General features: G+C 46.8%; 2 protein-coding genes and 1 non-coding gene across 3 annotated transcripts in view; 2 read left to right on the top strand and 1 right to left on the bottom strand.

Annotated features, from left to right (window-relative positions):
• Window positions 1–9403, bottom strand: part of ACADSB (acyl-CoA dehydrogenase short/branched chain) — a 30530-nt gene extending 21127 nt beyond the window's left edge. The window contains exon 1 of the mRNA XM_049764486.1: window positions 9327–9403. Within this exon, the coding sequence (XP_049620443.1) occupies window positions 9327–9371 (45 nt within the window). The 5' untranslated portion in view covers window positions 9372–9403. The remainder of the gene's footprint in view (window positions 1–9326) is intronic.
• Window positions 4604–4709, top strand: LOC125995354 (U6 spliceosomal RNA). Its single transcript, XR_007490894.1, has one exon. It is a non-coding gene; the product is annotated as a U6 spliceosomal RNA (small nuclear RNA).
• Window positions 9404–9666: 263 nt separating the features above from the next.
• Window positions 9667–24680, top strand: IKZF5 (IKAROS family zinc finger 5). Its single transcript, XM_049764487.1, has 5 exons — window positions 9667–9742; window positions 11628–11762; window positions 18832–19029; window positions 20977–21159; window positions 22275–24680. Exons 3-5 carry the CDS (start codon window positions 18897–18899, stop codon window positions 23240–23242), a joined length of 1284 nt encoding a protein of 427 aa, XP_049620444.1. The 5' UTR covers window positions 9667–9742; window positions 11628–11762; window positions 18832–18896; the 3' UTR covers window positions 23243–24680.
• Window positions 24681–26214: the final 1534 nt, after the last annotated feature.

Raw genomic sequence — 26214 nt, 5'->3', positions numbered from 1 at the left:
TGTACCTGGGGGCTGAGCAGGAGTGTTCCAAGAACCTGAGCACACACCAGCACCCACCACCAGCCCAGCTGCCAGACCTGCTGCAGCATCCCACAGGCAGCCCTCATGGTCATTTCCCCTTTGCTTTCCCCCTTCCTTGTCGCAGGTCTGTTCCTCCCAGGCTGACTGCCAGGATCTTTTAGTCAATCTGAGAAGAGTTCAACAATATCAGGAACACCACTGCCCAACATGCCTGCAATTGAGTGATCTATTAATAACTCGATCTATCTGTGACAACAGGTATCCCGGCTCAGGCGGCTGGCTCAGCTCCGCCCCACAAACAACTTGCAGTGGAGTCAAATTCTGCTGCCAAGGATTTCCCCCAAAGGTTCTGCAACCCTACTACGGTGCCATCCCACTTAGAAAACATTCAGACATGGACAGAGAGCAGGCAGTGACTCACGAAAGATGGGGGTGGTGCGTGGGGGGTGTCGGGAAGGTAACGAAGGTGACAAACATAAACTGCACAGAATCCCATAGAGATATTTACATGTAAAGATATTGAATGATTCTCGAATACAGGTAGGGGATGGGAAGGGGGGAGGGGGTAATGTTGCACTGGTGAAAGGGGGGGGTGTTCTGGTTATGACTGTAACCCAAATATGATCATCATGTTACTTAAATAAAAAAATATATTTAATAAAAATAAAGTACCAGAAAAAAAATTAAAAAGCCAAAAAAAAAAAAAAGATACTGAATGAAGATATTGAACATGGCCACATTGGCTTGATGTCAGTTTCCTGGAGGTGACTCTGGTGGGCATTTTGCTAAGACTTTTTCCAACTGGCTAGAAAAAACAGAATCTCAGGGCAAGCTTCTTTTTTTTTTTTTTAGTTTTTGTTTTTTGGGTCACACCAGGTGGTGCTCAGGGGTTCCTCCTGGCTGTCTGCTCAGAAATAGCTCCTGGCAGCAAGGGGGACCATATGGGACACTGGGATTCGATCCAACCACCTTTGGTCCTGGATCGGCTGCTTGCAAGGCAAACACCACTGTGCTATCTCTCCGGGCCCATACTGTTATTTCTTAAGTGCAAATAATTTCTAGTCCAGTTCAGTGCCCCCCCCCCTTTTTTTTATTTTAGTAAGGGCAGGGGAGGGCATTTGAATCATGCCCCAAATGCTCAGGAGCACCTCCTGGTGGTTTGGGGAGAGCATAGTGTGGTGCTCAGTACTGAACTGAGCCCAGCTGCATGCAAGGCAAGCAACTTCCTTTATGGACTATCTCTGTAGTCCTTAGACCAGTGGTTTTCGATCTTTTCAAAGAGCTAGTTGGCCCTGGGTGTTGAAAATCACTGATAAGGTGCTAAGGGAATATTTGAGGCTGGGGATGAAACCAGGTCTGTATTCAGACTATCAAGGCTCTCTCTTGCTCTTACACCAGTGATTTTCAGCATCCAGAGACAGATTTGTGAAAAGACAGAAAACCATGTATCCAGGGGCTGAAGCACAGCAGGAAGGACACTTGTCTTGCACGCAGCTGATTGAGATTCGATCCTTGGCCTACCCCAAGCACTGCCAGGAGTGATTCCTGAGCTTTAAGCACAGCCAGTTGTGGCCCCAAGAAAAAATAACCATTGAGAAAAAAAAAAGGGCCGGAGAGATAGCATGGAGGTAAGGCATTTGCCTTTCATGCAGAAGGTCAGTGGTTTGAATCCCGGCATCCCATATGGTCCCCTGAGCCTGCCAGGAACGACTTCTGAGTATAGAGCCAGGAGTAAGCCCTGAGTGCTGCCGGGTGTGACCCAAAAACAAAAACAAAAACAAAAAAAAGAAAAAGATAACCATCATTGGTAGGCATGTCCAAGGAAACAATGCAAACAAGGTAAGTACTACAGAAACACCTCAGATTCGTTATGCCTTTGATTTCAAATTAATCTTTGGTGGCTAATGTGTTCAGAAACTGTTTTTGTCCCCCAAATGTTTCCTATTCAGTTATACAACTCCTTGATTTAAGAAACAAGAAAGCCAGCAAACTAGTACAGTGTGGGAGGGTGCTGGCCTGGCATAAAGTCAAATGGTTTCAACATCTGGCACTGCCGATGGTCCTCTGAGCCTAGCCAGCAGTGATCACCTTTTTCAGAGCAGAAATAAGCCCTGAAAACCACAGGATATGCCCCCACCCCAAGAGAAGCAAGGTCTAGAACAAATAACTAAAAGGATGGATAGCGCAATAGGAGTAGGAGTAGGAAAGGTGATTCTCCGTGACCATTTTTATGTTTGTTTGATTTTGGACCACACCCAGTGGCACTCAGGGGTTCTACCTCACTGTACGCTCAGAAATCACTCCTGATACTCAGGGGACCCTATTGGATGCTGGGGATAAAACCTGATTGGCTGCATGCAAGGCAAATGCCCTACCTGCTGTGATATCGATCTGGCCTTACACCACTATTTTTTTTTTGTTTTTTTTGGGCCACACCCGGCGGTGCTCAGGGGTTACTCTTGGCTGTCTACTCAGAAATAGCTCCTGGCAGGCACGGGGGACCATATGGGACACTGGGGTTCGAACCAACCACCTTTGGTCCTGGATCGGCTGCTTGCAAGGCAAACGCCGCTGTGCTATCTCTTCGGGCCCCCTTACACCACTTTTTAAAAAAAATAATAAATACACGCTTCAATGCTAATGTGCTAATTATGTTATTGCTGCATATGGTTCTGAGTTAATGAATCTAGTCAGAAATCAAACATGGAATTTTGCCCTTTCCTTGGGAGAGAAGGACCAATGTGATTTCCGGTTGGTGCCTGGGAGGTTGGGTTTAGTAAGTACTAAAGTTGGATATTGGAACTGACACAGATGCATCCAATTCTGACACGAGCTAATCAGATGCTGGCACTACACTATGTGCTGGTCACATTTTTCTCCTATTGCCAAAGCTGAATGGTGCCAAGGCAGTACATCCTCATAGAGCAAGAAGCCGAACTGGAGGAGGCTTTGCTGGAGAAAGCTGCCTGGTCCTACAGTGTCTTTCTTTGTTTTTGTTTTTTTCCCCATAGAATGCATTGCTCAATTTTTATTTCTCTGTGCCTTTACAGATCAAGTGTACCAGCTGCTTCTAGACAAACCTTTTTTTCATTTTTCTTTCTAAAGGGGGACCAGTGGAGTCCTGAGAGACAGTACAACGGGGAGAACATTTGCTTTGTAAGCCCAGGGTTCAAGCCCCAGCACTCCACTGGATGCCCCCGTCTCCATCCAGCACCACCAGGAGAGATCCCTGAGTGTAGAGCCAGGATCAGTCCTAAATGCCACTAAGTGTGGCTCCAAAACAAACCAACAAAACCTAAAAAAAAAAGAAGCAAAACCCCTAAAAGAGGATCAATCATTAGCAGTCCTCATTTGGGTACTGCCCATTGTGGTGCCCATCTCTCTTAGGTTGTAGTGGGCCCCTTGCCTGTTCTCATGATCCCAGACTGAAACTTCCGCGCCAAAACCAAACCTCTACTCTCTTTCTCTGGAACAGTAAGTAACTTCTGGTCAAAGTCTTCTCCCAAAGTGAAAACAAAAAATTTAAAATATATATATATATTTTTTTTGTTGTTTGTTTTTTGAGTCACATCTGACAGTGCTCAGGAATCTCTCCTGGAGGTATTGGGAGACCATATGAGATGCTGGAAACCCAACCTGGATCAACCATGTTCGTTGATGTCTGACCTGCTTGACTATTTCTGACACTGAAAACTAGAAAACTGAAGTTTTTATAAATACTTTATTTTTTTTATAAATACTTTTTTGTTTTGTTTTGTTTTTGGGCCACACCCGGCGTTGCTCAGGGTTTACTCCTAGCTGTCTGCTCAGAAATAGCTCCTGGCAGGCACGGGGAACCTTATGGGACACCGGGATTCAAACCAACCACCTTTGGTCCTGGATCGGCTGCTTGCAAGGCAAACACCACTGTGCTATCTCTCTGGGCCCTTTATAAATACTTTTAATAACATCTTGAGCTCCTTGACAAACCTTCTAGAAGAACTGGGACCTACTGCAGCAGAGGCCTAAGTAAACCAAGAGAGGGCCAGGTGCCAGGGAACTGGCATAAAAAAGAACAAGTGACCTTGGCTAGGTCGGTATGTTTGACTTGGAAGGACCAGCATGTAAAACGAAACCAGAAACCAGCTATACCCTCTCTTTCCTAAGGCATCTTAAATGAGAGGCTTATTAATAAAGTAAATTTTGTTTTGTTTTGTTTTGTTTTGGGGCCATACCTGGTGGCGCTCAGGGGTTACTCCTGGCTCTGGGCTCAGAAATTGCTCCTGACAGGCTTGGGGACCATATGGAATGCCAGCGATTGAACTTGAGTCGACTACCTAGAAAGGCAAACATCCTCACCCTTGTGCTATCACTCTGGTTCTATCCTACTGTAAAAATCTTTTTATTTTTTTGTTTTGGGGCCAAACCAAGCAGCGCTCAGGGGTTACTCCTGGCTCTGCGCTCAAAAATCCCTTATGGCAGGCTCTGGGGACCATATGGGATGCTGGGAATTGAACCTGAGTCTATCCCGGGTCGGCAACATGCAAGGCAAATGCCCTATCATTGTGCCATTGCTCCAAACCCGATAATAAAGTAATTTTTCGTGCTCGCTTCGGCAGTACATATACTAAAATTGAAATGATACAGAGAAGATTAGCATGGCCCTGCGCAAGGATGATACGCAAATTCGTGAAGCGTTCCATATTTAAAAAAAAAAGAAGTAATTTTTCCAAAATGAAGGGAGCATGCAGGGATAGTACAGTGGGTACTTGCCTTGCCCACAATCAATCTGCATTTGATCCCTGACATCCTATATGGTCTTCTGAGGACTGCCAGGAGTCATTCCTGAGTGCAGAGCCAGGAATAAGCTCTGAGCATTGCTCGGTGCAGTCCAAAAATCAAACCAAAATAACTCCCCCACACACACCCCCAAAAAATTAAACTGTGAGGTATGGGCAGATAGTAAGCATCTAAGGCCTTGACTGTGGCCCCAGTCAAGTTGATCCCCAGCATTTCTATAGTTCCCTGAGCCCCACCAAAAGAGATCTCTTAGTACAGAGCCAAAAGTAAGTCCTGAAGCTGGCCAGGTTGGGCTAAAAACCAAACCGAAATTAACAACAACAGAAGAAATTGTGCAGGGCACAGTGAATAAGTCATTTGTCTTGCACATAGTGGACCTGGGATGGACCCAGGTTCAATCTGCAGCATCTCCTAGGCTAGGGTTTCCTGAGCCTGCCAGGAGTGGTTTCTAAGCGAAGAGCCAGGAGTACCCCTTGAGCCCCACTGGTGGTGGCCAATTACCACCTCCAAAAAGAAAGTGTCCTTGAGGTTCAACATCTTCCAGAGTTTCTCAGATTCACCCTCCTTTTCAAGGAAACCAAGGTGGTTGCAAAAAGAACCTGTGAGTTGAAAACAAAAAATGAATATAGGGGCCAGAGAGATAGCATGGAGGTAGGGTGTTTGCCTTGTACACAGAAGGATGGTGGCAGAATCCTGGCATCCCATATATCCCCTGAGCCTGCCAGGAGTGATTTCTGAGCGTAGAGCCAGGAGTAACCCCTGAGCGATGCCGGGTGGGTGTGACCCAAAAACCAATCAATCAATCAATAAAAAGAAAAAAGTACCAATGAAAAGTACCACATTCAGGTACTCCCATACTTGTGTCCCATCACTACAGCCATGGAAACCTACTTTGCACCCCAGCACCTCCAATACTGGTTCTTGTCCCTTCATCTCCATACTTGCCCTTTTCTGAACTCCTAGGAGATCTCTCTCTCTGCTGGAAAAATCCGAAGGTCCTTTAGCTCTGTTCTGATTCAAGACGAGTTGTCCCCATGCCTCCACTTTGCCTTTCTCCAACACCACCCAGGAGGGTCACTAGGGGACTTGAGGGCTCAGCTCCAACCCCTGCAGGCCCACACCCACTTGAAGCACTGAACAAAGTCTAGAATTCAGTCTAGAATGCTGAGGTTTCTGCACATTTCCAGGTTCACTTCCAGCCCCAGTTCCAGGAACATCCTCTGAGCAATTCCTGCCTTTGGATGTTACCAGGAGAGCAAAGCCTCTTCTCTCCGGTCCTGTTCCTCTATCTTTCCTCCAGATGTCCCCATCTTTGCTCATTACCCAACCACTCCAGTTAGAAATTGGCATCCAATGAATTCTCCCATTTCCAGAGCCTTCTCAAGCCTTTCTTTTTCTTTTCTTTTTTTGGGTCACACCCGGCAGCGCGCAGGGGTTACTCCTGGCTCCATGTTCAAAAATCGCTCCTGGCAGGCTTGGGGGACTATATGGGATGATGGGATTCAAACTACTGAATTTCTGCATGCAAGGCAAACACCTTACCTTCATGCTATCTCTCCCGCCCCTCTAAAGCCTTTCTTTAAGAATCTCTCTCTTCCTGGATAAAGTGATAAGCATGTTCCCTTTGAAGTAGCCTGAATTGGTGTCCTCAGCCACTGACGCTTGACCTGGTGCTGTACCACAGGTATAGAAGGGTTGACAGCCATGAGTCTACCACCTGGGTTCTAATTGGTCTGCTGTGCTGCACGCTGGATAGATAACTGTAGAAAGGTCCAAGAACTTTGCTCTCAGTACTCAGGGGATCTTCTGGCAGCCCAGCCAGGTGTTGATCCCCCTACCCAAAACAAAAAGGCCCATTCATTCCCCAGGAACACCATGGGCTAGGGTATCTCTAATCCAGTGGCAGGAAAAGAAGGTAGGTGGGCAAGAGCACCCATGAAGTGAATACAGAGGTGCCCCCCCCCCAAAGCCTGCCTCACCCTCACAGCTAGTGCCACTGGAGAGGGTATGGCCAGGGCAGGTGGGAGAGGCTGGAAAGAGGCCCCAGGGATGTATGACTTGGCAGCACAGTTGTTCCCGAAAGGGGCCAACACTAGCCCTAACTAGCATTGGTCTAGCTCCCATAACTGCGGCCCATCCTGTACACCCCAAAGGACAAATTCTAGAATTCCTTAAAATACAAACACACGGGCCTGGAGAGATAGTACAGCGGTGTTTGCCTTACAAGAAGCCGATCCAGGACCAAAGGTGGTTGGTTCGAATCCCGGTGTCCCATATGGTCCCCCATGCCTGCCAGGAGCTATTTCTTTTTTTTTTCTTTTTTTTTTTTTGTGGTTTTTGGGTCACACCCGGCAGTGCTCAGGGGTTATTCCTGGCTCCAGGCTCAGAAATTGTTCCTGGCAGGCACGGGGGACCATATGGGACACCGGGATTCGAACCGATGACCTCCTGCATGAAAGGCAAACGCCTTACCTCCCATGCTATCTCTCCGGCCCCGCCAGGAGCTATTTCTGAGCAGACAGCCAGGAGTAACCCCTAAGCACTGCTGGGTGTGGCCCAAAAACCAAAAAAAAAAAAAAAAAAAAAAAAAAAAAAAAAGACAAACACACAAATATCCCCTTTGCAGGCTCCCTGAGAAATCGAAATCCTGCCTCCAGCATTTCCCTCAAAGTCCTGGACCTCATTCCTTCTTCTGAACCCAAAGACTGCACCTCACTGGGGTTTCTTGGCTCACCCCTAAACATAAGGCCTGCTGGCTCTGGTTCTAGGTTCTCCTCTAAAACAGGGTGTTTATTTTTCCCACTAGGCTTCGCAGGAATAAATATGTACAATGACAGCAGAAGATCTGGAGCTATTGGAAGCAAGACAGCCACCAAGCGAGATTTTCACTGAGGTGTAGTACAATTGATATTTATGCTCCATACATCAAAAAATAATGGTCGCCAAAGGGTAGGTGACCCGCCCAAGATCCTGGTCCTGGGCAGGGCTAGGGTCGTGTTCAAATGTGCGTGCATTCTTCAACAACTCCCCATCCAGCACATCAGCTATGTACACAGAAACACAAAAGGAGGACGAGAAGTCACTGCAATTGTAATTGAATCACCACGTGTACCTGGTAAAAAACCCAACCCCAACGGGATTGCTCTCTGCCCACCCAAAGGAGGGCTGGAAGGAAAGTTCTCTAGGTTAGTGGCTTCAAACAATCTGGTTTTATTTGCACCAGAAAGCTTATCAGCAGATCACTCGGCTTGGGTGGACTGGCACAGCACTGGAAGCAATCAAACTATTCGGTCCAAAAAAAGTGCTAAGATTAAGTTCAAAAACGAAAGTTCAAACTGGCTCTTTTACACAACATTGGGTCGGTGAAACCTGGGGTTCTCTGAGCCATGAAACAGTTAAGAACTGGTTCCACGCAACCACTAAAACCCAAACTGCAACCCCACAAAACAGTTGCCTTTGTCCTTGACAAAAGGCAAAAAGGATTTGACTAATTTTCCTAATAGCCCAAACCTGTAACGAGTCAAAGGGCTTTAATTATTTCTTAAACAAGCGCCCAGCCTCCAGGCATAACCGGGAACCGGTAGTCGCGGCAGTTATCTGGTTACAAACAATTTAGGGAGAAGTTAGGGAGCTTTGACTGGGTCAAGTTCCCGGTGTCCTAATACCAAGAAAGAGGGAAGGAGTTCCGCTCCGAAGCAGAGCGAGCAAGGAGCGTGCCAGAACAGCTGTTTGTGCAAACCTGAGACTGGGCAGATCCCACAGGAGGAGGATTCCTGGGGGGCCTGGGTCGCAGGTTCCCCCTTCAAGTTCGAGGAAGCAAGAGCTTCCTTTTAAACGTTTAAACAAAATGTTTGACAAGGATTCCGTTTAAAAACAAGCCAGAGTGGGGTGGGGTAACCCCGCCCAGAGAGAAGGCTCAGGCCCCAGGCGCTAGACAGCGGGTGGCGGGTCATCTCCACCCCATTGCCTAGCAGCCGGGTCTCGGAAATGTCTTCATGTCTTCAGGTGGGCAGTGGAGCAGCGGGGCTGGCTTAACGCCGCTCAGAGGGTGTTCGAATTGTAATCGTCTTATTGGGGGAGCTGGAAGGGGGTGTCCGGGGAAGCGGAATCGGAATTGGGGGGGACAGGGAGCGACCTAGAGAGAGTTCGCGCATCTCTACAAAAAAATGCTCCCCAAGACCCGACACTCGCCTGCTCCCAGGAGAGTTGGCACCGCGGCCTGCAAAGGGGCTCGACCTCGCAGTCTCGGGGCGCCCGATCATCCAAGGTAGTACTTGTTCCGCTAGAGAGCTTCCAAGGTCAGTTCTCCAGCCCAATGGTCCCCCCGATCGCCCCCCAAAACTGCCAGCCCCCAGCCCTTCTTTGCAGAAACAGACCCCGGCTTAGGAGAGCGCCCAGGAGCGGGGGGGAGAAAGAAGATGAGGTTGCAAACAGGCTACGCGGGAACAAGGGTCTGCCACTGGGCAGGCTGAGACGAGAAGCCCACCGCCCCCAACCCAGATGGCCTGCGACCCCAGCTCACTCACCAGCGTGCTGCGGCGCAGAAGTCGCAGGGCCGCTCGCTCCATCATCCGCGCAGTAGCTGCAGGCCCCGGGGAGACACTCCGTCTGATCAATTGCACCTTCTGCGCCTCCAGGCAGCGCGCCAGCAGAGTGGGCGGGGCTAGATGAAGCCACGCCCATCAACGGGCGTGGTCTCCCGTGACCTCGCCGCCTCTTCGTCCCTACGGAACCTCGGAAGAGACAAACGAGGCTCCACCCGTCGCGTCGCGTCCTCCCGCAAATCACGCGAGACTTGAGCGGGGAGCGGGGCGGGAAGAGAGCCGGAGACACAACAAACATGGCGGCGGCGGGGACGGAGGAGGCGGCGGCGGTGGCGGCGGCGGCGGTGGTCGTGGAGTTGAAGCGGGCGCTGCGGACTCTTCGGTGCGCTTGTCGAGTGGTGAGTCCCGTGTCGCCGGGCCGGACGGCGGCGGCGAGTCCGCGGCGCTGGGGAACGGGAACCGGGTCCGGCGGAGCCGAGGGTCGGGCGTGGCCGGGCGGGCTGCGTGGAGGCGGCGCGGGACCTTCCAGGCCGCGGAGCTCCGGGGGGTCGCGGCCCGACGATCGTGGGGTCCTGTGGGGTGTCAGGTTGCCCTGGGGTCTCTGGGCCGTCGCCCCGCCGCCCGGAGTCCGTTTCCCGGGTCCTCGCGCAGCCCCTGGGCGGCAGGTAGGTGTCGGGGCGCCTGGGCCCTTGCAGGAGTCGGGTCCTTCTGCAGCCCAGCTCAGGGGCCAGCCTCCACCTGACCCTGACTCTGCGACCCCCCCTGGGCCACCCCCATCCTCCTGTGCGAGCCTGAGCCCCCAGAGTGGCCGGCTGGAGAGGAGATCGGAGTCCCTCAACAAGCTTAAAAATAGTAAGGATCGATACAGCTCATTACAGTAAGGATCAAAGTGATCAATGATGATCGATGAAGGAGATTCCGTTTGAAAACGAAACACATTATAAGAGAAAACGTGTGTGTGTGTAAAATGCCTCCTACAGTAATGATCAAAGTGATCAATAATGATCGATAAAGGAGATTCCGTTTGAAAACGAAACACATTATAAGATAAAACGTGTGTGTGTGTGAGGGAGAGAGAGACAGAGACAGAGACAGAGTGAGTGAGTGATCGATAAAGGAGATTCCGTTTGAAAACAAAACACATTATAAGATAAAACGTGTGTGTGTGTGTGTGTGTGTGTGTGTGTGTGTGTGTGTGTGAGAGAGAGAGAGAGAGAGAGAGAGAGACAGAGACAGAGACAGAGACAGAGAGAGACAGTGAGTGAGTGAGTGAGTGAGTGCTAAGCATTTTCCAGTCTGGGTGTTTGTCTTGCCTTTTTTCCTTCCACACAGTGGAGAAAAGAACGTGGGTTTCCTTTTTTTTTTTTTTTTTTTTCCATGATAGCGAAGAAAGAGTTTTTTGGTAGCTTTATTTTATTTATTTTCTAGCCATTTGAATGTCCAAAGCGTTTTTGTTTCCTAGAAAGCCCTGTTTGGGGGAGGGAGGGTTTGTCGTAGCAGGATACAGGCAAAGTGTTGTGTTGTTTTTTTTTATTATTATTTTTATTTATTTTGTTTGCTTTTTAGGCCACACCCAACAGCAACAGCACTCAAGGGTTCCTCTTGGCTCTGCACTCAGGAACTTACCCCTGGCAGGCAGGCTCCAGAAATCCTATGGGATGCCAGGGATGGAACCCAGGTGCAAGGCAAATAAATGCCCTACCTGCTGTGCTATCAAAAGTGGTTTTATTAAAGGTGTTTATTTCAGGCTATTTTAGCGTAGTTTGATTTTTGGGGCGGGGTCACACCCGGCAGTGCTCAGGGGTTACTCCTGGCTCTACGTTCAGAAATTGCCCCTGGCAGGCACAGGGGACCACATGGGATGGCAGGATTCAAACCACCATCCTTCTGCATGCCAGGCAAACGCCTTACCTCCATGCTATCTCTCCGGCCCCTGATTTTATTTTTAAAGCCTTTTCCTACAGTATACTCTAGGCTTAATCAGTTTGTACAGTTTGAGTAGATATAGATATGCCCAGCGGGTGAAATGAGTTAAGTTGAAGGGGATCTGAAAATATGTTGTGGAAATAAGTTTGTAATAAATCCACCGTGACAAAATAATTAATAGTCCAGCTCTAGTGGATGTTACGTTTGGGTGTTTCTTTTTTTCAACTAAACCTGGATTTTTTGGCACAGTTTGCCTTTCTAGGCAGGGCGTGTATTTATTAGCAACTTAAGACCCTTAGATGCTAATTAAAGCTCTTGTCCTAAAGCTTCTGATTTGTGCTGTGCTTTTCTTTGCAGACCTCTGGATGGCTTTTCAATTTTAGTTGAAATTTCCTCCATGGCCTTGGGGAGTGCCTTGGTGTGTCTCCGGCGTCTACATTTCATCAATGTTGGAGCCTCGAGAAACAGGAGGAACTGATTTGGGGTGAAAAGGTTAGACTTTTGACTCCTCTTTCAGAGTTCTTCAGTATGTAGTCATGTTTTCTCACTCATTGAAGCTCATTCTGCCCCTATTTTCCTTCAAATGATTTGTTTTTGACAATTTGTTCTGTGGTCAGAAGAAATGTGAACTGAAGATCTTAGAGCCATGTACTCACATTTCTCCAGTGAACTGTATTCTAGAGTACAGCAAATAGCAATAGAGCAGGATTTTTAGGCTAGGAAAGTAAACATATATCCCTTAAATGCAGCCACTTGGAATATGTAGACCTACCTGTCTAGCCTATGTATTTCACCTTGTGAGTAGTAACCCTTCTCAAAAATATGGCTTCCTAATATTTCCTAATGTTCTTCTCAAAAATTCTCTGCTTATTCAAGAGACAAAAGAAGGTAGATAGAGGACTTCTTTTATTAGCTCTACTTCAGGATTGATGTCTTCTGCGTTGCATCATGATACCACATGTATTTAGTAACGTAAATTGTTTTATTGAAAAACAAAAACAAAAAAATTATTTTATTGTGAGAATAAAGAGCAGAGAATGTTTAGTTTACCAACTCCTGGGCTGGAGATTTTTTTTTTTTTTTTTTTTTTTTTGGTTTTGGTTTTTTTGGGTCACACCCAGTGGTGCTCAGGTGTTACTCCTGGCTGTCTGCTCAGAAATAGCTCCTGGCAGGCACGGGGGACCATATGGGACACCGGGATTCGAACCAACCACCTTTGGTCCTGGATCGGCTGCTTGCAAGGCAAACGCCGCTGTGCTATCTCTCCGGGCCCATGGGCTGGAGATTTAAGAGAGTACAGTGGGTAGGAGGACATTTACCCTATACTTGGCCTGCCCTAGTGAACCCTGAGCACACAGCTGGGTGTGGCTTCAAAACCAACATAAATAAATTGTTCCTGGTTTGAGTGTGAGTGTGTGAGTATGTGTGTGTGTGTAAGTTTACCCTTTATGATGGGACAGGAGCAGTAGTATAGCAGAGAGAGTGCTTGCCATGCATGGCCAACCCAGATTCGATCCCCAGAATCCTATATGGTTCCTAGGCCCTACCAAGAGTTAAGTCCGGGGCCGGAGAGAGATAGCATGGAGGTAAAGCATTTGCCTTTCATGCAGGAGGTCATCGGTTCGAATCCCGGCATCCCATATGGTTCCCCGAGCTTGCCAGGAGCGATTTCTGAGTGCAGAGCCGGGAGTAACTCCTGAGTGCTGCCAGGTGTGGCCCAAAAACAAAACAAAGAAAATTTCATATTCTTCAGGGCTGATCAAGTTTATCAAATTACTTCTTTTCTTTCCTAGTATGGGGTGTTTGGTTAGTTTGTAAGGCCATATGCATGAGTCTTGAGGATGATTAGAGAGAAGTTATTGGCATGAAAATAATCAAGGTAACTTGCCAATTCCCCATACAGACTTGGGCCTAACACCCCACATATACTACCTTAGGCCCACCCTTAGCTGAATGTGGGTCATCACAGGACTCAAAAGAATGGGATGCGGGCCCGGAGAGATAGCACAGTGGCGTTTGCCTTGCAAGCAGCCGATCCAGGACCAAAAGTGGTTGGTTCGAATCCCTGTGTCCCATATGGTCCCCCGTGCCTGCCAGGAGCTATTTCTGAGCAGACAGCCAGGAGTAACCCCTGAGCAACTCCGGGTGTGACCCAAAAAAAAAAAAAAAAAAAAAAGAATGGGATGCGCATTCCTGCTGGTTGATGATTCAGACTTGGAATACACTGCCCATATGTTTCTCCAATAAAATTAGAAAGCAGAAGTGTGTTTCCGTTGCTTTCAGTTTTTACACAGTGGAATTGTGAGTATTAATATTGGCTAACACGTGTTAATGTGTTGACTCCATGACTCAAGGAAAGATAAGAAAAATAAGGAAGATACTTGGAGAGAAAATATAGTTTGATATAAAGTTAATTTGTTATCAGTTAAATATCTAGAATTCTTCGGATGAATACGTAGCCCTGGGGCTGATGGTTATTTCACTTAAAAAAATAAGGTGCGGGCCCGGAGAGATATCACAGCATAGCACAGCGGCGTTTGCCTTGCAAGCAGCCGATATAGGACCTAAGGTGGTTGGTTCAAATCCCGGTGTCCCATATGGTCCCCTGTGCCTGCCAGGAGCTATTTCTGAGCAGATAGCCAGGAGTAACCCCTGAGCACCGCCGGGTGTGGCCCAAAAAACAAAAACAAAAAAAATAAAATAAGATGCTTTGGGTATGAATTTTGTTGGTTTTGTTATTGTTACTATTGGGATGTCTTTTGTGCTTTTAGAATTCTGGTTCTTTTGTTATGTTTTTGCTTAGAAAGACTGAATTGAAGAAAGCTGGTTTGAACTGTGCAGACCCCTGGGGTAAGACCCCTTTGTAGGGTTCTGGCACCAGGTCCCCTGACTAGGCCGATGCAAGGGTGGGTAAGGGTCTCTTACAGCCCATGGCCTCGAGGCCAGACTCCTGAAAGAGAGGGAAAACTGAGCCACTGACCACTCACAGGTCAGCATTGTCAGAGCAATGGACTTCGTTTATTGAAGGTAGGGACAAAGCTTTTAAGGGTAAACTTTAGGCGGGAAACAGAATGTGGGTAATAGTTTAGACATTAAAGCAACATGATGGTATGCAGAAACAACAGTCACACGGTACATGGCACCATTGATTTGGATGGTATGCAAAGACAGCAGTTACAATGCCCATGGCATCATTAAATCAGGAAGCTTTTAAAGGTAGCATAGCAATGCCCATGACATTAAATCAGGATGTATGAAAAGATAGCGGTTGCAATGATGTGGCACTTTTAGCCTAGACAGTTGTTTGACTGGGAGACTTTCTTTTGTATTCAAGACCAGCTTGCAGAAATCTCCTTATTTCCCAGCCTCTCTTCCCACACCCCTTACTTTCCTCAGACTGTATCTCACCAGAAGGGCCCGTGTGCACTCCTGGATTGGGAATAAAGCCTGTGAGTCCCAGTCAGGCAAGCTCTGACAGATAGTAGGGGATGCAGGTCATCGCTGAACTTGAGTTTGTAAACCAGGTCTGTATTTCAAATGTTCATGTTTACAATATTCTCCCCCTCCCCCATCAGCATCTTTGTGCATGGAGATGGGGGGAAAAATCACACAATTTATGGTAGAAACATGGTGACACTTATAATGTGATAATAGCCAAGACTGTCAAAATATGCCAGCTAGCCTCTGTCGTTAGCCTCATTTGTGTTCTGAAATTTTGAGATGCCTACATTAAAAATGCTAGAAGTCCTGGACTTTTTTTTTTGCACTATCACACATTGTACTGGGGCCATATTCTTTCTGATCAGAATTTTTTCTTTTTGCTTATTGAAGCCTGTCAGAGTATATTTGAGATATTTTCCATTGTGAACTTGAGCTTTCATATGGTTGGCAAGAAGCAATATGCGTAAATCCCAGTATTTATCCCTTTAGGGTACAAACTACAGAGCCTTCTTTTTCCCACGGTTTAGAAGCATTTACTGTAGTTTTCCCCCAGTTCAGTTCTGGTGCAGTGTTAAAGACTGTGCTGACCTAGAGCTGGCACTCTGAGCTTCAGGGCAATGTGCAGGGCCCCAGTCTTGTAGGGTTTTGGAAGATGCACCGTCAGTTGTTGGAAGTTAAAGCCCTGGCCTCTGGTTGAAGTTCTTGGCACTTCCTGTCGCTGTTAGTTTCACTTAGTCACATGTCTTTTGCTTTTCTCTCTTGATCTGTAGCATCTGGTCTGCCTTTTCACTTTAGATCTGGGAATTTCTTGGTTGTTGGTTGTTTTGGTGGAGTTGGGGTGCCAGAGGTCCCCAGGGCAATGCTCAGCTGATAGGAAAGGGGTTGTCGGCTGAGGTTCCCAGACGACATAGAGGTGCTGGACACCGCCTGGACCACATGATATCCTTTCACTGGAGTTGAACTGGGCATCTGTGCATGCAGCGTGTGTACTCCAAACACCTAAATTCTCTCTGACCCCTTGATTTAGTTTTGTCTTGGTTTGGGGGTCAAACAAGAGCGCTTCCACCTCTCCATGTGACCCACCTCAGGGCTTCCTGCCCCGGAAAGCCCGTGTGGGTCAGCATCAAGGCATATCTCTTAGCATAGAGCCAGGAGTTAGCCATGAGCACTGCCCAGAAATTAAACTAAACTGAAGAAATTCGCTTAGAGAAATGTGAGGGAAGAGAAGGAGGAAGAGAATGTGTCTGAGAGAACAAGGGATTCTCCAGCATGGAAAAAAAGCAGAGCCTGGCTTTTAGGAGAAGGTTCTAGAAAGTTTCTTTATTGTCTTGTCCTGCATTCATGAAAGATAATCTGGGTCTTGTCATGGGGTGGGGGCAACGTCTAGGTAGGAGTCTTCCTGGTTCTTTCATGTTCCTTTTTTTTTACTTTGTTTTTTGGGGCACACCCAGTGACACTCAGGTTATTCCTGGCTATGTGCTCAGAAATCACTCTTGGTTTGAAGGACCTTATGGGCCGCTGGGGATCGAACCGAGGTCCGTCATGGGTCAGCCGTGTGCAAAGCAAACACTCTCCCACTGCTGCCTACCGCTTTGCTATCACTCCGGCTCCTGGTTCTTTTTTTTTTTTCCTTTCTTTTTTGGGGGAGGGTCACACTCGGCAGCTCTCAGGGGTTACTCCTGGCTCTATGCTCAGAAATCGCTCCTGGCTGGCTCGGGGGACCATATGGGATGCTGGGATTCGAACTATTGACCTTCTGCACGCAAGGCAAAGTCCTTACCTCTCTATCTACATGCTATCTCTCCGGCCCCATGGCCCCTGGCTCTTTCATGTTCTTATCAGATCTTGAGCTGCTCCTTTTCTGAGGGGGTTTCTCCTCTGGTGTCTTCATACTTTTGGACTACTGAGGGATAGACAATTTCTTAGTTTAATTATTTCCCCCAAAACTCATCACCAGGGCTCCCTTGTCTTACCTGCCTGCCACAGGACACAGATCCCAGATCTGTGAAGGACCCAGATTCCTCCTCCCCCCCAATAAAAGAGCAAATTTCAATGAACAAATAATTTACAAGGTCATGGGTAGTTGTAGTCAAAAAACAAGGAGCAAGATTGATTAGGAAAAAACAGAATCGATTCAAATCAATGTAGTTAAGGTGGAGAAAAAAGTGACTACACTTGCTCCGAAATAGACGATAGGAAAGTTTTTTATTATTGAGACATGGTTTTGATGTGAAGTTTGACAGAGATGGGAGGGAAGGAAGGAAGGAAGGGAGGGAGGGAGGGAGGGAAGGAGGGAGGGAACGAGGCTCCTAGGTGCTGACTTCTTCATGTTGTTCTTTGGGGTTCTTTGATTTGTGAGGTTGGGCCATAACCCTAGGTGAGGCCAGTTTTGTTTGAGTAGAAACTATCTTGAGACTTGGCCCTGCACAGCCCTGGGTGATTTTCCCCCTGCGGCCTGTCTTGGGGTAAGAGGGCTGAGGGGCTGTGGGGTGGTGGTGCTTTCAGGATTCTTGAGCAGGCTGTGCAGAAGTGCCTGGCATCTGTCACTGTGGCTCCACATGGGTCTCCAAGCACAGCTGAGCCAAGAGTGAGTGGCCCCTGAGCATCACTGGGTGTGTCCCCAGAGGAAATCTCTACAAGGGCTGAGGGCTGGAGTACATTGTGTGAAAGGGGAGCTCCTGAGGGACTCCCCTGTGAGGCGTGGCTCTCTGCAGCACCCCTAGGTGTACCCGGCAAGAAAAAAAATAATAGAAAATAAAATCGTGTTGTATTTATTTGGACCATAAATTTGCATCATTTAGTTTTATTTTGACTTTGGGGTTTGGGGCTGTAACCAACCGGTGATGCTCAGGGGTCCCTGTCCCAGTTCTGCCCAGGAAAGGTGAGGATGGGGTGGCGGAATGTTACTCTGCATGGTGCTCAGGACACTGTGACGGGCTCTGGGGATCAAACCTAGGCCTCCTGCCTGCAAAGCTGGTGCTCAGCAAATTGAACACTCTCCTACACTGCTGTGCTCACCAGCTAATTCAACCCACATGTAAATAGACATGAGCTAACTGTGGTGTATTTTATTTTCGGGGGTTAGGGCCAACACCCCTTGATGTTTAGGACTACTCTTTTTGACTCTGCTTCAGGATCATATGAGGTACCCAGGATTGAGCCTGGGGAGACCGCGGACAAGGCAAGTGCCCTCCCTGCTATACTGTCTTTGCCACTCCTCACCCCATGGTGTTTTTAAAGGCCCAAAGCCAGCTCAATGGGCTGGAGCACACACTCAGTGCAGGAGGCCTGGGTTCAATTTCCTAGAGCCCCTCTCCTCTCCCTAGAGTTATCAGAAGTGGCCTAAATCCTGCCCTTCCCCCTCCAGGATTATCTAAGGATCAGCTGTGGTGTCCATGGCCTGCAGACTCGGTATGTGCTTGTTTCCTTGGCAGGACAGAGCTGCATCTAGACAGGCGTGTCCCCTTTCTCCGCATCATCTGTGGGGGGATCCCTGGCCAACTGCCCTATTTCCGATTTGATTTGGTGAAAAGCACAGCCCATTTTGTCTTAGCTCTAGTGCAGGAGACTAGACTCATTAGTGAGAGTCCTCTAGAAAATTCTCTGAGCCCCTACTTGGGACACCCATTTCCTGTCTCTAGCCTTGGTCATCCCTTCCAGAGTACCTGCATTTCATCAGTTTGTTTTCTCCTTTTCCACTCTTAACTTACATACATAACTTACATATTTAACTTACTTTAACTTAACATATTTGCTTAGATGGTAGATAATTTTGGGGCTAGAGAGCTAGAAGAGAGGTTAAGGTACTTGCCTGACATCTGGCTGAGGCTAGCACAATTCTGGTTTGTATCCCTGGGCACATCACCTCATGGTCCCCTGAGCACTGCCAGGGTGTGGCCCAAAATGAGAAAAGATGAGAAAAATCATCAAGCCAAATAAGTACTGACTACCATTATTTTCGCCAGTTTCAGTCTGTGAAGCTCTTGAGTGAGTAAGTGGAAGACCTTAAAGGCAGGTTTTGTTCTGTGCTTTGTATAGTGTCGTGCACAGGAGGCATTTTTTGCTTTTTTTTTTTTTAACACATACTAGAGCTTTCTAAATCCTGTAAAAATTATTTCAGGCCTTCCCCCCTAGGTATAACGAAACTGTAAGCTCTTAAGAAAACAGACGGAAGGAAAAGCCAAGATGGGGGAAAAGAAGCCCGAGCCTTTGGACTTCGTGAAGGATTTTCAGGAGTACCTGACGCAGCAGACACACCATGTGAACATGATCTCAGGCTCAGTCAGTGGCGACAAGGATGCTGAGGCCCTGCAGGGAGGTACGCATGCCCCTGAGCGCCCATGAGACAGACTTGGTCACCAGCACCTCTGCGAACTGGTATTTCTGCGTTTCTCCTAGAAAGATATGGGGAACTTATTTTCTCCTCTCTTATTTTTCTTTCGGTTTTTGGGTCACATCTGGCGACGCTCAGGAATTACTCCTGGCTCTATGCTCAGAAGTCACTCCTAGCAGGCTCAGGAGACCATATGGGATGCCGGGGTTCGAACTGGGGTCCGTCCTTTGTTGGCCACGTGCAAGGCTTACCTTACCGCTGTGCTATCGCTCGTCCCTTATTTTCTCCTTTCTAAAAACAAATGAAAGGGCAAAAGAGAAGCTCCTGGAAAACCTCAGTGGCCCATAGGTGGCTGGCAGTCTTCATGGAAGGTTCCGCTTTTTTTTTTAACCTGGAGTGTCGCATTTCAACACTCAGAAACAAATTTTCCTTTGGAGCAAGAGAAAGGGTACAGTGAGGAGGGCACTTGCTTTGCATACAGCTAATCCTAGTTCAATCTTCAGATGCTCCTCTGAGCACCATCAGGAGTGACCCCTGAGCATTGCCAGGTATGGCCTCAAAATTTAAAAAAATGTAAGGCGTTGGAGCGATAGCATAGTGAAGGGCATTTGCCTGGCATTCATCTGACCCGGGTTCAATCCCTGGCATCCCATAGGGTTCCTGAGCCTGCCAGGAGTAATTTTTAAGTATAGAACTAGGAGAGACCCCTGAGCACCACCAGGTGTGGCCCCAAACCCCCCAGATTTTTTTTCCAAGCAAAAAAATGGAGAAAAAATATTTGCTTTTGTTTGTTTAGCTAGAATTTTTTATTCCTAAGCACAAGGCAGCATTTAGAGCAGGGGTCTTCAAACTTTTTTTTTTTTTTTTTTTTTTTGGTTTTTGGGTCACACCCGGCATTGCTCAGGGGTTACTCCTGGCTGTCTGCTCAGAAATGGCTCCTGGCAGGCACAGGGGACCATATGGGACACTGGGATTCAAACCAACCACCTTTGGTCTTGGATCGGCTGCTTGCAAGGCAAAGGCTGCTCTGCTATCTCTCCGGGCCCTTTTTTTTTTTTTTGGTCTTCAAACTTTTTAAACGGAGCCAGTTCACTGTCCTTCAGACTGTTGGAGGGCCAGATTATAGTAAAAACAAAAGTTAAGAACAAATTTCTATGCACACTGCATATATCTTATTTAGAAGTGAAGAAACAGGGCCCGGAGAGATAGCACAGCGGCGTTTGCCTTGCAAACAGCCGATCCTGGACCAAAGGTGGTTGGTTCGAATCCCGGTGTCCCATATGGTCCCCCGTGCCTGCCAGGAGCTATTTCTGAGCAGACAGCCAGGAGTAACCCCTGAGCACCGCCGGGTGTGGCCCAAAAAAAACCAAAAAAAAAAAAAAAAAAAAAAAAAAAAGAAGTGAAGAAACAAAATGGGAATAAATACAATATGTGGCCGGCGGGCCGTAGTTTGAAGACCCCTGATTTTGAGAATACCGACAAACTGCGTGGAGTGTTGCAAAACTCGGCATTATGGCTTTAGTCAAACATAAGTGACCTGGGATTTGGGGAGACAATTCAGACTGACAGTTGACTATTTGTAGAACTTGCTAGACTCTTTTAAACACCCCCATCACCGCTGACACCACTCTTTCTCACCTGTTAAATAAGGATAATTCAGAATCCTGTTCTCCAAAGTATGCTGAAGACTAAGATCGAAATGAGGGTGATTGGACATTCTTTATAGAACCAATATTTTTTTGAGAAAATTAGAAAATTGATATTCAGGAAATTTGTCCTTTTATAAATTTAACTGTTGGCATAAGTGACCTGTCAGTTTCTGAATTGTTCTATGTGTTTTTGTTGTTTTCTCCTGCCAAAGCTACATCCTAAATTGGCTTATGATTGTGTAATTAATTGATTTTTTTTTTCTTTGCTCTGCTTTGTTCCCAGCTGGTACAGATGGGGATCAGAATGGGCTCGACCACCCCTCTGTCGAGGTGTCTCTGGACGAAAATTCAGGGATGTTGGTTGATGGGTTTGAAAGGACTTTCGACGGGAAGCTCAAGTGTCGGTACTGCAACTACGCCAGCAAAGGGACGGCCCGGCTCATCGAGCACATCCGGATCCACACAGGTATGGGGAGGCGGGGGCAAGTAGATCATTCCTGTCGCTTAGACACGAAGTTGCTAGGATGAAAGAAGTGGGGTGGGGACCCTGTTTTCCCCAAGTGGCAGCAAACACCAATCTGGAAGCCAGCCCTTCTGTCTTCTTTCACCTGTCTGGGCATCTGGCTGCTGCTCTGTTCGACACCATCTGGGTGCGGCAGGATCAGGTGGCGGGACGATGCCTTTTTCTTCTTGGTAAGTCCATTGCATTTCCGAGGAAGCAGCAGACCAAAATGCCAGACCTCAGTTTCTCCCCCTGGCCCTTGCCTCGTGTTGTGACCTGGTGTCCTAATGTCCTGGCCCTGGCAGTGCAGCTTACACAGTGTTTGATGTACAGTGCCCATTTGGTAAATGCTGGAAACCACTTACTCATGTGTTTCTCCTACATTATTGGGGCTATATTTGGTGAGTTGTAATTATCTGAAATCACGCCTTTGGGTAACTAAAGGAAGGAGGGGCAGGTGCAGTACAGCCATCTGAAGTCACTTTATGGCCCATGTCATCACAGTTTTGCCTTCAGGACTTAATTATAGGTGGTGGTTTCGGGGATCCTACCCAGAGCCCCACAGGTTAACAGTACACGTTTTGGCCCTGAGCTCCAGCCCTAGGACTCTGAAGGACCGTTTTTTTGCCAGTCCCCCTCTCCTCCAAGAAGGAGTATATGTGTGCTAGAGCATGCAGAAGTAATTATGTGGTCAGGTGTACTTGAACCTAGAGTTAACTTAAAGGCAGAATTTGGACAAAATCACCATTACATTGGCAGTAGTATTGCCATGCTGTTGTCAGTCTCCATGTGTCCATTGAAACCATAACCATTTCTCTGTTATGATTAAGAACGTATCTGTTTCCAGGGCTAGTGAGATAGTACAGTGAGGAGGGCAAGAGCAAGAGGGTATGAACAAGAGAGAGATTGTCTGTACCTGCTGGTCCTGTGCCTTGTGCACTTTTGCAGCTTCTTTTCCAAGACCTCTTAGCGCTGCACAAATGCAAGTCCCCGAAAATGATATCATTGGCTCAGGGCCTAGTGCACTGTAGCTCCCTTGCTCCCTGCCTGTGCCTCACGGTATTTCTCTTTTGAAACAGGTGAGAAGCCGCACCGGTGTCACCTGTGTCCCTTTGCCTCCGCCTACGAGCGGCACCTGGAAGCCCACATGCGTTCACACACAGGCGAGAAGCCCTACAAGTGTGAGCTGTGCTCCTTCCGCTGCAGTGACCGCAGCAACCTCTCCCACCACCGGCGCCGCAAGCACAAGATGGTCCCCATCAAAGGTGCGCGGGCATCTCTGAGCAGCAAGAAAATGTGGGGTGTCCTGCAGAAGAAGACGGGTAACCTAGGCTACAGCCGGCGGGCGCTCATCAACCTGAGCCCCCCGTCCATGGTGGTACAGAAGCCTGACTACCTGAGCGACTTCACCCACGAGCTCCCCAGCATTCAGGCCGACTCCTACGACGGGCTGGCCAAATCTGCGGCACCTGGTGGGTTGCCCCGAGACCCCCAAGAGCTCCTGGTGGACAACCCACTGAACCAGCTTTCCACGCTCGCGGGACAGCTATCCAGCCTGCCCCCTGAGAACCCCAATCCCACTTCCCCAGATGTGGTCCCCTGCCCGGATGAGAAGCCATTCCTGCTGCAGCAACCCCCACCACCCCCGCCACCACCGTCATCTGCCCAGGCCATGGTAGCTGCCGTGACGGCCGGTGTCACCCAGACCGCCTCCCCTACCAGCCCCGACCCGCGGCCAGCGCTGGGCCCCAGGAACTATAGCCCCGTGGCGGGCCCCAGCAGTGAGCCCAGCGCGCACACAAGCACGCCAAGCCTGGGCAACAGCCAGCCCAGCACCCCTGCGCCCCCACTGCCCCTGCAGGACCCACAGCTGCTCCACCACTGCCAGCACTGTGACATGTACTTTGCCGACAATATCCTCTACACCATCCACATGGGCTGCCATGGCTACGAGAACCCCTTCCAGTGTAACATCTGTGGGTGCAAGTGTAAGAACAAGTACGATTTCGCCTGTCACTTTGCAAGAGGGCAGCACAACCAGCACTGATGGGACACAGTTACCTTTGGCTTCATTTGGTTTTGCTTTTTGGCGGATCTTTTGTTGTTATTGGTTTTTTTCCCTTTTTGGGGGGGCGGGGGATGGGAATATGGGGTGGTTAACCCTAATATGGTGTCTGGTAATTTAATTTATAGAAGACAGATTTGACCTTGGAAGCAAAACATTTCCTGTTTTTTTTTTTTTTCTTTTTTTCCCTTTGTTTTCTTCCATTTTCAGTCACCAGATGAAAAATCTGGTCAGGGTCATTTAAAGATCTCGATCGCTGGACAGATTGGTGTCCACTTTTTCATGGGGATGCTGAGATTTGGAAGATCATCATCACCACCTCATCAGGTGGTCACTGACCTCCCCATCATCACGGTCCCTAGACTCCAGACTTGACTGTGATGTGTGTGTTGGCAGGTAAATGTTATTATTTCAGAATAATAGAATAAATTATTTTCTCTTACAAAATCTGTTATAGCTCATTTCGGTCTAGAAGAAGAAATTGCCGTTAAAATTGCGCTTCGTTAAATTAGCTATTTAGCTCACGTAGCTCAAGTTGAATCAGTAACTATTTCAGTTGGTAATAGCAAAGCTATTCACTATATAAGCACTTTTTTAAAAAGTAAAAAATAGTTATAAAAATAAGATGAAAGTTCTAAAAAGAAATGAAAACTTGAAGTTGGCTGTGATGGGATTTAAGATTTAAAATCACCTGTTGAATTTCTCCTTTCAACATGGCACTCTTCTCTTGGATTCTTTTCACTCTCCTTTGAATCTTTTTGAAAAAGCCACAGGCACTACCAGAATCTGAATGGTAGAAAAGTCATCGGGCTAATCAGGAAGTGGCCTTTTTCCCCTTGACTCTGTGGTATTTCCAGCCCTCCAGTCTGTCATATGTCCGTCGGGGCCACTCACCCCACTTGTTTCTCTGTTGACCAAAGAGCTAGAGCGGCCTCGTCCACCTCACTTCGGAGACCGTCTCCGCTCTCCTTTCATGCCTTCTCTCTTGTGACTGACCCCAATTCTGAGGTAAGGTGGGTGTAGAGACGTGTGGGACTATTAAATAATGTGAGGAAACGAGGGTGTGTGTTGATGGTGGATTCTGGCCACCTCTTGAGGATGGGCCCGGGTATTTTCTGTGAATTGGAGTTGTAATGCTTCATGGCAGTTTTTATAAATCTTTTTCATGTGCAGTGACACAAAGCTATACCGAGACTGTGATAGAATTTGTCGCCTTAGTAGAAAAGGACAAAAAAGGTGTGTTGGTTGCTATTAAAAACACATTGAAACGTGATATTTAATTTGTTTACCAAAATAAGACTTGCTGAAGAAATCGGGAGTCCTTACTTTTGAATAGGAGGCTATTGTTTTTATACTGTGTAATAACTAGCTTTCCCTGAAGAAGACAGCCTGGTCAAACAATAAAATATATTGTTACTAACTTGTTTTCTGTGTACTTTCCAAAATTTGGTTTTTAATGTGGTGCAGATATTTAAAGTATTACTTATTAATTGACTTCTTTCAAGAGAACATCTTGGGTCAGAGAAATAGGAGTTAATGTGTGCTGACCAAGGCTGGATCCTGGGCACAGAGCCAGGAGTAAGGCCTGACCACTGCTGATTGTGGCCCAATCCCACCCCCCCTAAAAGGATCTTGCTTAATATCTATAAACCAAAAAGAAAACCACCTCCTGTCAGTAACTAAAAGGAAATTCTGGTTGTATGTGCCCATGAAACCCCAAGTGCCAAGTCAGTGGGTCTTCATCCCTCCCTTCCAAATACTAAGTAAGCCATTCAAGTGAGCATTGTGACTTTCCACTCAGCCTCAAGTAGTCTTACCTGCATTGGCCCGAGAAACAGCCTCCAGACAAGCAGAGCTCTCCCTAGTCAAATCCCAGGGTTACAATCCTCTGTCACCCTGTCACTTAAATCCCTCATAACTCAGAAGTTTTAGTGCCACCCCTTCAAACTGTCTAACTTGGCCCTAGTACTGATTTAGCGCTACAAAGGAACAGGTTAATACTGTCTGGAAGCTTTATGGTTCATTTGTTTTCCTCACTTCTATTTTATTCTTCAAAGAAAAGCAATACTCCAAAAATAGAAAGTGAACAGTAAAAGTGAGCTCTCTTTGAAAAAACAAGTTTAACTCATATCCTGGGCCAAATAGTGACGGAGTTTTCTGACAACTAAATACAAATTTTTTTTGAAAATGTATTTAAACATAGAAAAGATTTTTTTTATAATTACAAATCATTATAATTCTTACTTTTCCTACTTTGAAGAGCACAGTTGATTATTCCAAAAGGTGTCAATGCTCGAAAGCTACAATTATTCTAATGCACTAAAATGGTTGACGTAAATGTACTTTAAGGAACTCTTTTTGTATGATAATTTAAAAAATTACATTGAGGGTATTATTTAAGAAGGTCTGTGAGTTAAGTTCTATATTTGGGAAGATGTTAATTTCTTCCATTAAGTATTGAAAAATGTTTTTTTTTGTTTTATTTTTAATCAAGTATCTTTATAGAAATGAATTGTTGGGAAAAGTTTAACATTGCACTATTTATAGTACTTTGCTGTTACAGGCAATGTTCTGAAACTATTTTTGTCAGTGAACATAAGTTTTAGATTTTTTAAAAGTGGGTAGATTATTTATCTCCACTAATATTTTTTTAAAGAAACTGTGAAGAGATTAACGGGATAATTTTTATTTCAGATTTTACTAATGTACTATATGTACGTTTCAGCTTCTTGAAATTCAAGTAAAGGCTAGGTAGACTTTTACTTTGAGAAAATTCCATTGGATATTTTCCAGTGCTATTTCATTTTTGAAATAAGTGTGTGTCATTTGTATGCAGAATTGACAAATGGAATATTACTAAAGTATGTTCAGAGATAAATCTTACTTTGAGTTATACAAAAATATTATCAAATGGATATATTATAATTAAGATTTTCCCTTCTAAAGACTTTTCA

The sequence above is a fragment of the Suncus etruscus genome, chromosome 17 (genome assembly GCF_024139225.1).
Source record: "Suncus etruscus isolate mSunEtr1 chromosome 17, mSunEtr1.pri.cur, whole genome shotgun sequence".
Classification (NCBI taxonomy): Eukaryota; Metazoa; Chordata; class Mammalia; order Eulipotyphla; family Soricidae; genus Suncus; species Suncus etruscus.
Note: the sequence above shows the minus strand (reverse complement) of the source record. Positions and strands in the feature narration are given on the sequence as shown.

Excerpts from the sequence above, each read along its gene's own strand:
- IKZF5 (XM_049764487.1), top strand. The coding sequence starts at position 18,897 with ATGGGGGAAAAGAAGCCCGAGCCTTTGGACTTCGTGAAGGATTTTCAG. Across the intron at positions 19,030-20,976 it reads TGCTGAGGCCCTGCAGGGAG|CTGGTACAGATGGGGATCAG; the intron begins GTACGCATGCCC and ends CTTTGTTCCCAG. Across the intron at positions 21,160-22,274 it reads GCACATCCGGATCCACACAG|GTGAGAAGCCGCACCGGTGT; the intron begins GTATGGGGAGGC and ends CTTTTGAAACAG.